This window comes from Papilio machaon, chromosome 26, assembly GCF_912999745.1.
Source record: "Papilio machaon chromosome 26, ilPapMach1.1, whole genome shotgun sequence".
Lineage (NCBI taxonomy): Eukaryota > Metazoa > Arthropoda > Insecta > Lepidoptera > Papilionidae > Papilio > Papilio machaon.
The window spans coordinates 3,479,682-3,494,541 of record NC_060011.1 but is presented as its reverse complement, the minus strand read 5'-3'; the positions used below and the strand labels follow the sequence as shown (position 1 = coordinate 3,494,541).

General features: G+C 35.2%; 1 protein-coding gene across 3 annotated transcripts in view; it reads right to left on the bottom strand.

The window, feature by feature from the left end:
• Positions 1-14,860, bottom strand: part of LOC106715178 (RNA-binding protein fusilli) — a 67,029-nt gene that overhangs the window by 2,665 nt on the left and 49,504 nt on the right. Inside the window, exons 7-14 of one of the 3 annotated variants that reach the window (XM_014508422.2) lie at positions 7,305-7,415; positions 6,899-7,031; positions 6,537-6,674; positions 6,109-6,324; positions 4,752-4,919; positions 4,558-4,638; positions 4,331-4,447; positions 4,165-4,264 (exon numbers count right to left, since the gene is read on the bottom strand). In XM_014508422.2, coding sequence (XP_014363908.2) covers positions 4,165-4,264; positions 4,331-4,447; positions 4,558-4,638; positions 4,752-4,919; positions 6,109-6,324; positions 6,537-6,674; positions 6,899-7,031; positions 7,305-7,415 — 1,064 coding nt within the window. Of the gene's footprint in view, positions 1-3,305; positions 4,265-4,330; positions 4,448-4,557; positions 4,639-4,751; positions 4,920-6,108; positions 6,325-6,536; positions 6,675-6,898; positions 7,032-7,304; positions 7,416-14,860 lie in introns of those variants that run through there. The other 2 variants (XM_014508407.2, XM_014508414.2) reach the window with 2 other exon arrangements.

Genomic DNA, 14,860 nt, shown 5'->3' with positions numbered 1-14,860 from the left:
GCTCTGCCCTTTCCCGCGTTATTATAATGGATCCAAATGAAGCTATAACAGTGCTTTCAGTGAAATTACCTTACCAATATATCTCGTGTTTACCCCATACTTATATACCCTCTGCTTCGTTACCATATCTTTGACGTGATAGTATGTACTAAATGTAGGTATACATTAGTTGAAGCCAGGTTAGGAGGCGGGAAAGGAGACATGATTGTGCTATTACTTTATCTATGTTAATATTGCCTTGTGAAGGAAAGTTTGATAAAGGCTAACATACACGGACAGATATTAGATGTAATTCAACATTAACAAAATTGCATTATATGTTGTGATGTTTATTGGCAGTTGTCATTATGCTATTTTAATAATTAAATGGCCGCAAACTCGTTTGTCACCTTATACTGTAAAAAAAATGAGAGTTGAAAACTTTTAAATAATCGTTGTATCTGGCAAGTTTCTCGTAAGTATTTACAAAATGGTTGGACTTCGTAAAGTGAAAACTCAAGTACAGGGCTAAATGTGTAATAGTGATAAGTGTTATGTTAGTAGAACATTGACAGACGATACTATACCATAGACAAGCAATACGTATTAGCCCTCCTTCACAAGTATACCATAAACAAATTAACTTTTTATACGTCAATTAAAAAAAGAATAGCACAACCAACCACAAACCAAAGAAACTCGCAATAATCATGTTCTAACACGGAACTTATCGATTTTTATTTACGCAATATTCTAAACTATAATTAGGCAACTAAAATAACTATAATAAAAAACTCATAAAGAACCAGTTACAAGATACCAAATAAGTCTACCTGATATTTCTAAATTCTGTTGTTTTAATTGTTTTTAATAGTGATTAATTTACCTCACAAATGTTCGAAAAATGTTGAATCTTATAATTTTGTGCTTGGCAATACCAAAAATATAACCAATACATGCAACAAAAATCATGTAGCAAAATAGTCGTACATTTTTGAATTCATTAATTAAAATTAGACATTATTGGTTATAATTTTTAGCTATTACCATAGATAATATTTTTTAAATACAACTACGCGATATCCTCACACCACCACCCCCAGTCACTACACATTTGAGACATTTTAATTTTAGTGCATAACCTCTTATTTTTTATAACCATAGATAAGCATGCGCTAAAAATTAAGACATCCCTTTAAAAAAGTGATGATTAAAAATAAGAATTAAGCAAAAAAGAAGGCTTAAACAGCAGAAAAAGAAGAAGCTGTGAAAAAAAGAAAAAAATGTGTTAATGACTGGAGGGCATTTTATATCGACGGTATCCTGAAGCCGGGTAAAAGACAATTATCATGAAGCAGTAGGGGGAATTTAACTTTTTTAGTTCATAAATATACGGTTGGTAAGGGCAAATGAAAAATTCTTCTGCCAGTCAACAAAATTCTACTTTTTAGCTAAAAAAAATAAATAGGATATTAGTAAACAAGTTAACTTACACTCACCTCATACATACTTATTCCTGTCAGTTCATTGAGTAGTTAGTTAACAAATTGACAAAGTTTGCAATTGAACAATTATGCCTTCGGACAATTGCAAATTAGTTACAGCAAAAAATCATTGCAGACTTCGACTTTCAAACATGCATTCCTTAAGAATCAAAACATTTACCGAACAAAATATACCTTATATACTTTCATAAACGAATCTCAATTTGATTTGAAAATTCTATTAAATATCCTTCTTTTTATATATCGATATCCGAAAATTTACTAACACACCATAACTCGATTCATGCCACTAAGACTCGCCAAGTGAGTCTGAACGTGTTAATACTATTTTTTTAATGGAAAAAAGTTAGTTTGTAGTCAGAAGAATTTTCACATTATGCCTAACAAAACCAGAGTACCAAAAGTATAAAGCTTTTCACCGTTTACAGTTTGTATAACACAAAAGTAATAGCTATGCCGCGCCTATCCGCTCGCGCTGTGCTTAGGAAAACTTGCACTCTGACAACCGAACTGAAACCATGCATACTCCGATATATTTAAGCGACATGCTATACCCATTTGTAAATAGATTGTCTAATTTAAAATTAAAAAATTGCAACACTTACCAAACCGGCCGGTGTTACCACATTCATGCACATTTTCCATAAACACAACCCGTTCGGATAAACCATATTACACTTTATTGTATATTAATAAAACACAATATTGCATTGACAGCTAGACTAGAATGTAATTGTAACTTTGACATTTTCAGTCAGATTTTTGTCATAGTTACAATTTCGATTAATTAAAAATTATTAAAGAAATGACAGAACAAAAGATTAGCCATTACACCATGTAATTGTGACTAAAGCCCCCAATACCTATACTTGTGAATATCGAAACAATGGCAACACCATACACGATGACATTAACCTTTTGTTTATCTATAAACAGCCATAAATACAGATCACATATTTTCAACGCATGAATAAATTCCATTTTTGAAAAAAGGTGGTAAAAGCCATAAAATTTTATGAATGATAATCACAGATAATTTATTAAATGCGTTAAAAATTGTGAGTTTATTAATTTAATACCGGCAAGACTACAATATATGGTGTGAGGTAACGCAGACAATGGAATAGATGGTTGCATATAGTTTGTTAGAAGTGAATATAAACGACACATTTCATTTTGACATTGGATGTGGAGAGGAACATGGAAGACTTCGGAAAGGTTATGAAAAAAAAAATTCCGCAAACATTTGATTTCATCAAACGCGTTAATAAAAAAACACTAAAATTAGAGCTGCAAAAATAGCGGCAAAACGTACACGTGGCAAAAAACTTACTAAATATTTAAAAATAAACATAATTACAACAGACTACATTAAAAAACCTATCTAAAAAAAACAAAAAAGTGTATAATAGTAAACGCAAAAAAGTGCATTGTACTCAAAAATTGATTTAAGTACCGAAAGCGCGTCTTAAACGACAAACGCCTAAAATATGTCTCAGACTTTGTTGCCTTGAAACGTACGGCAAAAGATTCGTCTTTTTCAATTGGAATGTATTAAATCACAACTGAAAACTTATCTACATAACCAACAACACTCGTCAAAACATTAACAACCTTCGAATCACACAAATTCAACTTTTAAAATATGATTACGTTACGTTTAACAAATGTTAAAGTCAAAGGAAATTCAACAATAGTTCTAAGACTTACCCTATTTACTACTAGCTGCAATATTTAACTGCCGATTTCATAACTATATTAGTAAATTCATTTTTATTGTAAATATTAATATCAAAAACCTTTGAAAAGGCTTTAAAATTGATTTTTGAGCTCATTGTCATTTTTATTACCCTGTTAAAACGAAGTTAATCGTAAGTTTATTATTTAGGTATATTAAGAAAACCATAACTTTTTTTACACCGTGACGCCAAAAAGGCAAAAAAAATTTAAGAACTTCTGCCAACGCGATTACTTTTGTAACGTTGAATAATTTCATAAGGTACGTTGGAACTATTTATAAATTGTAAATTTTTACTGTATAGTTAATAAGGGAAGATATTTAACGTTTAGATTAATCACATGAAAATAACTCGCCGATATGTGACTACATTGAAAACGTCGAACGAGATTTAGTAACTCGATGTGCTACATGCGTATGTATATAAGAAATGGTATTAAACCCCGGGATAGTAGGGGTAAGTGGGGAACATTGACAGCGTGGCGGGGAACGGTGACGTCATAGTGGGGGGAAGAGCGGCCGAAAGTGGCGTACTGTAGCCCGCGGGGAGAGCAGTCGGTATTGCAGTCGGGAGGGCGTTCGCGTATGACAACATGGGGCTTGTGTTCGCGTACGAAAATATAGGAGTCGAACTGCCGTAAGAGAATACGGGTAAAGAGAGGGGAGCGATTTGCGGCGCGGAGTACGGGCGCTTCGCGGGGGGAGCTTCGGCTTGCGTGAACGCACGCTCGTACGTCCGTTTGGTGGGAAGGATCTGTTGCTGCGCGGGGAGAAGGGGGAGCTGGTAGGTGGGGGCGGTTTGCCTGTAGGGGAGGATGGGCAGGAGGGGGGGGCGCAGCGAGGCGAGCAGGAGGTTCTCGTGCTGGCGCGCGAGGAGGGTCTGGTGAGCGATGTGGTGCGCGAGCAGACGCGGCGCGGGCGCGGGAGGGGGCAGCAACGTACCGGGCGACAGCACCTTGGGCGAGGTGGAGGGGGTCACGCCGCCCGTCAGCACGAGGTTCATGTCGTCGCCGGAGCACTGGAACACCTGGATGACACAACCCTATAGGATCAAGGTATTGATACTGTATCGCGTCTGTCTGCTGGAGGTAACCGATGAGTGACGTACCTCTATGTACCGCTGCTTCTTCCCGAAGGTCATGTAGCGATGGTGCTTGTGCTGGGCGCAGAGGTAGGCGCTGGTCTCGCTGTCCATCTGTATGAACGCCTCGCCGCTAGGGTGACCCTGCCAGTGAGCCAGAAAACATTATGAACATTGTTTTCAAGAAATTTCAACATTCTTTTTAAGTAAAGTAAGATTTTATATAAAAAAAAAAATCAATATATCTTGCTCACCTGTGCATTATAAACCATGTGGACGCCCTGTACAACGATGTTCTTGGCGAACTCGTCCAAAAATGTCAAAATGTGCTCCACCTGTAGATATGGTATTTAATCAGTAATATTCAAAATCACAGTAAAGTGCAACAGTTTGTTAAAACGATGTTTTTAGTCTATACAATTAAAGGTGTTAACTCAGAGCTACCTACCTGCGCTTCATACGGCAGTCCCCTGAGCCTGACACAGTCTTTAGCGGTGCCCGAGGTGATGACGTGCTGCGGCACCAGCGTCACAGGCAGGAGACCTTCAGCCGGCGCGCTGGCAGTAGACGGCGTGCTAGCGGTGCTCGTGCGCGTCTCCAGAGAACGGTTTAATACCTGGTCACAAGTCATAACTTGGAAATTTCTTGTGAATAAATGTAAAGGACTGAATACCTAACCATACTTTACCTACTGTGACGTTACTATGTTAAAATTTGCAACGCTGTATTATATGATATATTATCTCTAGCATTTTCAAAGTAAATACTGAGACGTCAATAGTTTTTCGTTGTACAAGTTTTTTTACAGTGGAAACTGACGGTGATACGGTATAGTGACGTCACACAATAATCATCTCCCTGGCCTTTTCTCACTTACGTGGGGTCGGTACACGAGGTTTTATAAACCTTCAAGTTTTGGCTTAATTTGTTACGGCTACGGCCGGCCGCCTGACTGTCGCCAACCATACTTTTGAGGAATATCTTAAAATTAAATATAATACAAACTAAATAATTATAGCTAAATAATGATACATGAATATTTAATTTTAGTACAAAGCTTCTGTTTAAAATCTAAATATTTCCTCTTATAAGCTATGGTTTTATGTTTAAAAATTTGGTACCAAAACTAATGAACATGCATTACCATCCACTCACCATTACCTCACAAGGGCAAGCTGCGGACATAGATTTCTTTGATTCATTCTAAATTACCATCAAAGTAAAAGCATTTTTTTCATTGTCTGTACATCAATATGCCATTATTTTTCATAGCGATTCTGATAATTTTTTAATCAAAAAATATGATGATGACATAAATTTAGTTTTCTATAAAATATATTGCAGCAGTGAAAACTCATCGTTACGTTTTCTAAACTTGAATCAAAGCAAGGTTAAGATATCTATATATATAAAAGAAAGTCGTGTTAGTTACACTATTTATAACTCAAGAACGACTGAATCGATTTGACTGAAAATTGGTGGGCAGGTAGCTTAGGACCAGGAAAAGGACATAGGATAATTTTTACCCCGTTTTCTATTTTTTATTCCGCGCGGACAGAGTCGCGGGTAAAAGCTAGTATAATATAGAACGAATGCAGTAAAATATACTATTTTATAGCTGTAGATAACATTGTTTTCCGACCACGAGCGTTGACAATAAAAAAGAATTGTGATTTAAAAAATATTAAAAAGAATATCCATTTTTTACAAAATTTGATTTACTCTTCATTTAAAAAATATCGGAATATGAAATAAATAAACTTGTTTAGTTTGGCATAAACACATCCATAAAGGTAGTTACATACCTGTTGCACTTCAGCAGTGGTCGATCGGAACAGTTCGATGTACCTCGCGCCGATGAGTTTACGATGTCTGGAGAGGGCTTTAGGCGCGTCCTCTTCTTTAGGAAACAGCACGAACGCATCCCCCGTGGCTCTACCGTCCGGCCGCCGCACGAACAGTACGCCTTCCAAACCATCTAGCACTTGGACAGGATCGTCGCCCGTTGAGAAAAAGTCCAGCTATAAAATATACATGTAAGTACATCTTAATAGTAGTAATAGTAATCTCAAAAGTAGGTTTCAGAAATGGTAGCAGCTCTTGACTTCGCGTAAAATCTTTGTGACTGACTGACTGACTCTAAATGACTCTTTTAATCAGTTTGTTTGAAATCGACATGATATTAAATGTACATTTCAGCTACGTTTTGGATAAAAAAAAGAAGGAAACTAACCACTTGTTGCGGCGTGGCATCGTATGGCAGTCCGCGCATGCGCACTATGACCTGAGCGCCGCGCGACAGGAATGCGGCCGCCTCGCACGTGGCACCTCCCGCCACCGACAAGAAGTCCTCTCCGCTTGCACGGTACACCTGTAATATGCAATACAAAGATAATATTATATTATAGGGTAAGAATGTTTGACCCGGTTATTTTAGTGTCCATTTTCACTTAACTGCTAGCCGTGCGACTCTATAGTTGCCTAGTTATCATTATGGAAATTAGTTCTTCAGATGAGTGAACGGTAAGATTACAGAAATCAACTCTTGCAACTAAAGGGTAACCTTTTGTATTTAAAGGGTTTAACAGTTGTTACCTCGATGTACCGCGGGCCGATGTGGTGTTTATGACGTTTGAGCGCCATGTCTCTGTGCTCCTGCGACACGAAGCGCACCAGGGCCTCACCGTTGCGTCTACCCTGTGGTGATAGGCACAGCGCTACGCCACCCCTGATCACAGAAAGTATATGTCACCAATATAGTCATATATTCACATGGAGTTAATGCACAATGCAACTATAGTTAATATAATTATAGTTAATCTCGTTGTCTCTGTCTTTTCAGACAGACTGAAAGAGATATCAGTAAATTTGAATTCCTCCCGGAATTTTGTATTAGTTCTGCGGAACGCATAATTTCTGATCTTCCGAATTTCATTCTCAGTTACCTTTTCAGTGATATTGAATTATAGCGTTCATAGGATACATTTTCGTATACACTTACTTGGCAACATTTAGCCCTCTAAAGAATTTAGCTATGTCTTGGTCTGACGACTGCCAGGGCAGTCCACGAGCGCGAACTATGCAGTTGCCGTCTATTTCATCGTCTTTTGAGCTGCAACAAGAGATAATATATGTAGATCAATTAAACAATAGATCCAGGATATCATAGAGTTAATATGTATATTTTGGATAGACTGATCAGTGTAATTTCTCGTGGGTTTAATGTTGATTCAGTTGTGAGCTCCTCTAACTTAAGGGGCTTGACTAATTTTAAAGAGTACGATGACATTTGATTTGCGCTTCTTTATATTTAAACTAGTGTCGCCTGCGACTTCGTCAGCGCAAAATGAAAATAAAAAAGTAGCCTATAATTCTTCTGCGTGCATGAATACCTTCCTGTCAAAATCACGTCAAAATCGGTCCAGTCGTTTCGGAGATTAACCGGAACAAATGCTTTGCGGACAAACAGATAGACAAACATTTAAAAAAATCCGTTTCGAATATACCATGTCCGAGAAATATTTTTTTTCGATATTACATACAGACACTTCAATTTTATTATATGTATAGATTAGTGACTAGTTTAACGTGTAATATTTGAATTGCCAGAGTAAAATCGGACATAAACAACTAGTTGTTCATTTAGTTATCGATCATTAAAGAGAACGCTTTCGTAAATTGTTATAATCTACTTAGATATATTGTGTTTAGATAACCTAATTTGTGTATTACTAACATTAATTAGGGTAAATACGCATGTTTACTTTGATTGTGTATAATTTTTACGAAAAACAATATTATTATTGCATCAAAATTAACATAACTCCCATATGGAACTCTGTTTGTGTTTGGGTTAATTCCATTCTAGAATACTTGAACATTTTTTTAAGTTTTTCCTTTGAAATATATTGTAGCTTTGAAAGGGACAATATCTAACATTTTTTCTAATCAATTATTTATCTATCAACTTTTATTTAGTCTTTTACTAGTTAATAAAATGTCAGGTGCATGTTTTTTTTTAATCTTACTTCTTACTTCATACTAATCAATTAATATTATAAATGCGAATGTTTAGATGGATGGCTGTTTGTTTGAAGGTATCTCCGAAACGGCTCAACTGATCTCGATAAAATTTGGCACACATGTAGAACATGGTCTGGAAGAACACGTTACTTAATAAGTTTTTTTCAATTCCGTGCGGACGGAGTCGCGGGCGACAGCTAGTTATATAATAAATATGAAATTTAATATGTATGGATGCTTGTCAAAAGATATGTAGATAATGGCTTGACGGATCTCAAATAAGTTTGGTGTTGAAAATAGTCTGGAAGAACACATAGGCTATGGAACGGAATCGCGGGCGACAGCTAGTAAATTAATATAGTTTCGTACGCAGGTCCGTAGGTTTATCGTTTCGGCCGGTCTTGTGGTCCCAGTAAACCATAAAGCGTAGTTATAGCCTATTGTTAGCTCACAATCGGTACAATTCCAAGATAACGGTAAACCGATAATTGTTTTTTATCGTTATTAGTATAATATCTGCATTTACCTTTGATATATTATTATCTCGGCCTTGTTTAATTCATTTAATTAATATGTTTTAACATTTATCAGCATTCAATGTGTCAGTTGAACAATTTTATGACAAAATACTAATAAAAGTAGCAGAATCCAATTTTATATAATCAGTAGTTAAGAACAGTGATATTAAAACAATATTTTGCGGTGCTTATAAGGCCTTCATCATCAACCTGCCCTTATCCCTATGGAGGGTCGGCTATGTACTACTCCTCCATACATCTCTATCAGCCGTCATATCTGAATTTCACATACTGTAATAATGTTTTCACTGGCTGGTCGCCTTCCTGACACCAAACCCTCCTCGGGACTACTTATATACTACTACTTACACTTATGTGCTTATAAGGCCTTCGTACACAAGAAAATGTAAAACTTCAAAACTAATGTATGCTTGTGTAGCGCGCTCCGTACACACAACGTTGAATCAGCGCGAGTCGACTTGTCTAGGGAACTAGGGCTAACAAAATTGTAGCGACTAAAATGGCTGAGTTGCGTTGCCTTGTGTACGATAGACCTTACCATTTGTTTATAATAACAGATATATAGTTAACAAATAATGTCATGTTGGACAGATCGTACACATTTAACGTGACGATGACAAATATTAAATAGTAAATAGGTTACTTTATTTGACGTGGCTTTCATCCGTCATAACTGTGTAAAAATATTGACATCTCTTTTATTTCCTTTTAAAAAAAAAGAAGATAATATGTTTTTGTTCAACCAGCAGAAATTGACTAACAGAAACGTGCATTAAACATGTAGAGTAGGCAAATTTAACATAGCACTATTAAAATAACTTGACCAATGATGACATTGCGATAGGACATTCCTTATTATTGTCACATCACGAACATATAAATTGTCATCATAAAATATATACTTGTAACATATAAAAATATATTTAAAATAATCGTGTGTTCGTCGTAAAATGACACTAGAATCATGGAAAATATATTAATTGCTGAATGTAACAATTACACACAACAGTACAATTGTTGGCAAGTGAATTGGTTACCTTTGAATTCGACTGCAATCACACTTAAAATAAGTGACTTAATACATATTGTTGTCTCTATTTTATGATAATGAAAGAGATGTCAACATATATACAAGTGTGACGTCACGAGTTATACGGTTAACGTAAATAACAGTTGTTTTAGCTAAGCTATTGAAATACAGATTTGAATAATATAATGAATCAGTATGGAATCATTCACGTTTCACATATCGTAAAGTTTTTCATTCGTATAAATAAGATTACGTACTCTTAGATGAATAGATTTTGTAAAGAGTTGACGGTAATTTAAAGTACATTTACAGCATACGATTAAACGACGTGGCTTCTTAAAATGGTCACTTGAACGATACTGTTTTAAGTATGGTGAAAAAAGGCATTCATCTTATGTATATTTAATATGAAAAATCTGCACTAAGCCATTCTTGAGTAAATTAATTAAGAACGGCTTAACTCACATATGATCACCCGGTGACTGCACCGACTAGTTTCGGACCCGTCGGGGGTCCATCTTGAGGACGAGTGTTTATTTTGAGAACTTCGCGGTCGCGTCGCATCACGCACTAAAGTGCCGTCACCCAAAAGATTATACGTGAGTTAAGCCGTTCTTGATTAATTTATTAAATTGTCTCACGTAAGTTTAAAGAGAGTTAAAGTTTAAGTTTAAAGTTGATAGTTGAGTAATTAATTTCGGCAGTTGAACGGTTATAAATGATTACCTTATAAAAAAAAAAAATTATAATTAAGTTAAATTATATGTATTTATAAGTAAGCAGGAACAAACAATGTAGCACAGGGATATTAATAAAAAAAAAAAAAAGATAACTAAAACCTGTGCAGGAAAGAGTACGGACCAAGCGTCTGTAGATGTAAAAATATTAATAAAAAAAAAAAAATGATTACCTATTATTTGTTTTGTAACACAATCAAATAACGTTCAGTTTGGAGTCACAGTATGACGAACTGTGACGAAGTTCAGATAATCTTGACTGATGCGTCAGAAGCACGCATTGGTTGACACATTGACTTAATCACTGTCTGAACAAGTATTAAACTGGGGTATTGTAACAAGGGTGTGTCATTATTACACGTTAACAAAGCCCCTTACGTGGTCTGTTCGATAACTGTAAACTAGGAAAATAATTATGGGATTTTGTATGGTTTTCTCAGTAAAATATCTTACTAATATCGAATGTTTGGATGGATGGATGGATAGATGGATGTTTGTTTGAAGGTGTCTCCGGAACGGTTAACGAATCTTGATGAAATTTGGCATAGATGTAGAGCATAGTCTGGAAGAACACATAGGCTGGTAGTAGTAAAGACGATGAATGCAGAAATTATTCATTACGGATTTTATTGTATATTACATTAGTGTTTGATGTGAGGTTGATTAAAGATTATATAAGAAGAAAATTACAGTGGAATTGACAACCTCATTAAAAAAAAGCCAGCATTAATTTGTTGCAATGTTTAATTTATTTAGGACGCATCATCCAATATGGTGAGGCTGTAAGGAACTATTTCCACTTAGCGACTAGCCACGTGACTATGGTAGCTCGCGGCTGTTTTTTCATAGCAGTCGTTGCCGCGGCAATGGAAATTGGTTCTAACATGAAGTTATCTAAGTTCAATGTCAAAAGAACACAATGTTAACGTCTAGCGGAACTGAAAGTTTCTCAGTCTTCTAAAAGTTCCATAGAGGTCAACTAATTGACGTTTGTGATAACACAATCAGTGTTAATGTTTGACATTGAATTAATAAATTGCCACTTCCAATCGCAATTTATTAGAGTTAAATGTAAATTGTTGATTATGGATAAATGCGAGTTACAGTATTAATCATGTTGTCATTTTAATTTTCCCAAAGAAGGAGGTTGACTTTCAATAGAGGCAAGAATTTTCCAAATCGCGTCTCTACTTTTTGTGTTTATCCGGAACAAACATTTCATTTTTTCTACGTTTTAATATCTTAATTTATGATTTCTTTCATCATAAAATGTACATAAAAATAACGGACACAATGCTAACAAATCTATCAAAAAATTAGAGTACCAAGATGTATAATTCTGTTGGAATAAAAATTACAAAATCTTATAATGCATTATGAAAGCCTTGTACCGTGCACATGCATAGAATAGTTCAGCGTACGCCTTATCGCGTACACACATAAATGAATTCTGAAGTGTGGAAAACTATACAATTTGTACACACTTCAGAATTCATTTGCCAATAAAGACGTTTCTCTACACTTATATTGGACAAATATAGTTCACATGCAATACTTAAATTAAAAATCGATAAGCCGAAATGTACTCTAAAGCCCTTAGTACACAAGGCAACATAAATCTTCGAAACAGCGATTTTAGACTATCGCAATATAGTGTTACAGATTCCTACACAGGCACAGTCAAAACCATTCGCTCGCAACCCGTTTGTGAAAATAGTCGTAAGAAAAGTCAAGATATTGTGTTAAAGTTATGAGCAAATCTACACAGTTGGCATGTAGTCGTTACGCCTATACTATCTGAATAGACGACTTACGTCGCCGATTCATTGTTGTGTGTATGGAGCGGGCGATACGCAATACTCTCGACACGCGATACGAATCGAATGAAAACACTCATTTCAAAATCCGTTGTATTGTAGTTGGTAATTTTTTTATAGTAAACTAGCTGTCAACCGCGAACCCGTCCGCTCGGAAAAAAAAGTAATAAGTAACCTATGTGTTATTCCAGACTATGTTCTACAATTGTGCCATATTACACCAAGATCCATAGAGCCGTTCTGGAGATAGCTTCAAACAAACATCCATCCATCCATCCGTCTAAACATTCACATTTAAACTATTAGTATGATTGGCAAACTAGAGGGCAGCCACTATATTGCTAAAATGACGAAGTGCTGCTCGGTAGAGAACGCTGTAAGTATCGGTGATACTTTTATTTTTGGCAGAAGAGAAGATGCACAGAAGAATAGTACTCCTTATTATCTATGTTCTCCTCCGTCAAATCCACTTCCCTTCCGATTATTTCCTTTTCAGAAAAGGGTGGGATAATTAAGATAACTAGAGTACAGAAATCGTGTATATTTGCAACAAATATTATTTTTAAATTCATCTTAGGTTCACGGAGGTCAATACCAAATATGTTGATAAAGTTATTTTACTTTTAAATTATATGTGTCATGAAGTATAAAGACCTACATATATATAGCATAATAAATGTGTATTCTTGTATTCCAATGTATATTGAAATATTTTATACTACCGATCTGAAGGAGCATGTTTTCACGCGATTTATGTCTCTATGTCTGTTCCAATGTAACTCCTTGTTTCCTAAACAGTAAAAGGTAATTTTATTAGAGATTAGCTGTCGTAGCATAATAAGTACCTGTCTGCCAAATTTCATGAAAATCTATTAAACCGTTTCGGAGATTCCTTCTAACAAACATCTATCCATCTGTCTAAACTTACGCACCTATAATATTAGTAAGGTGACGACAAAACATGCACATATCTGCGAAAATTCGAGAATAAAGTGTTATAAATTCGTGTGTGAACGTGATTGACTAAGTCCTAGCCTAGTCACTCATAATTTAGGATAGCTGACTAGTATCAAAGATTCGTGTTTCGTTGTAATGATTATCTAAAAAATATAATTACCACACTGTACTATGATAACATATCTAAAATATTATTAATGTTTGATTATATCTGTACAAGGCTACTGTGAAATGTATTTTCGATATAATTTATCTATTATCTTGTCTTTATATCGGTTGAGATTTGTATTACTTAGATGGGATTATAACTATTTTTTACGCATTAGCATTTCAACTCCCAAATATCTACTCTACGTGAGAAGCATTATTTTGATATGGAATTTGTCAAGTTTAGAAAAGAGAAAAGAAAGTTCTCGATAAAAATCTTGTCAGAAAACTATCTTTTAATTAGGATAGGTTTAACGAAAATAGTATTATTTATTCATTTTGGCAAGAACTTTCTATTGGCTTTCCTCTAAACTTGATAAGTTCCATATCAGACCTAATGCTTCTCACGTCGAGAATTAATTGTGAGGCCTATCACTTTAAGATACTACTTTAAGATTGGTGCCGGAGGCCTAGTTTTATTCTTTCCCTTTTCTTACAAGGAAAGGGCGGAACGAGGATGAGGATTTGATGGAGGAGGATTCAGGAAGCCGCATGCTCGTTTGCCACCTTTTATTTAAAAAAAAAACATAAAAGAAGTAACTGCTATAACGACGATAACAAACGATATGAAACACCAAAGCATTATTGACCTACTCCATATAAATTAAAGAAATCACGATGATTATTATTATAAACGATTGTCATAATTATTTGACTATTTTACATACAGTCATAATTAATCATGATTTCATAGAAATAACTAAAAAATAGAGATTACAAAAAGTGTAATATAATGATGACTTCCAATTTAAAATGATTCATAGTGGAATAGAAGAGGTTCTGATTAATTTTTACTCTCTATAATTATTCCATGATTTGTTTTAACCATAGACAATGCAAATGGCGACGGGTACGAATCAAAACAGGGGTTAAAACAATGCAGTATTACGTCGTACGGTTCCCATCAATGCAAGTTCCCGCTCTTTATTATCCAAATAAGCTTTATGAATGTAAAAACTTAACGATGAATATTGCATTAAAACAATCGGCCCGGTTAGAACGTTAGATTACAAAGGACGGTGGAGCCAAAACATATTGAAAGAATCACATCTCTATTGTCGTCAATTGATTTAGTTATCACGAAAGACTATTACAAGAAATTTATTCAGCTTTAATACGATATTATTTTCGCCAATCGCGTTCATCTGTTATCTTTTCTCTTGATTTAATCTTATTTTCCTAAACTTTATAATATTAAATGGGAAAATTTAGACGGTAATGTTACCACTTCGGAATGGCTAAATGGA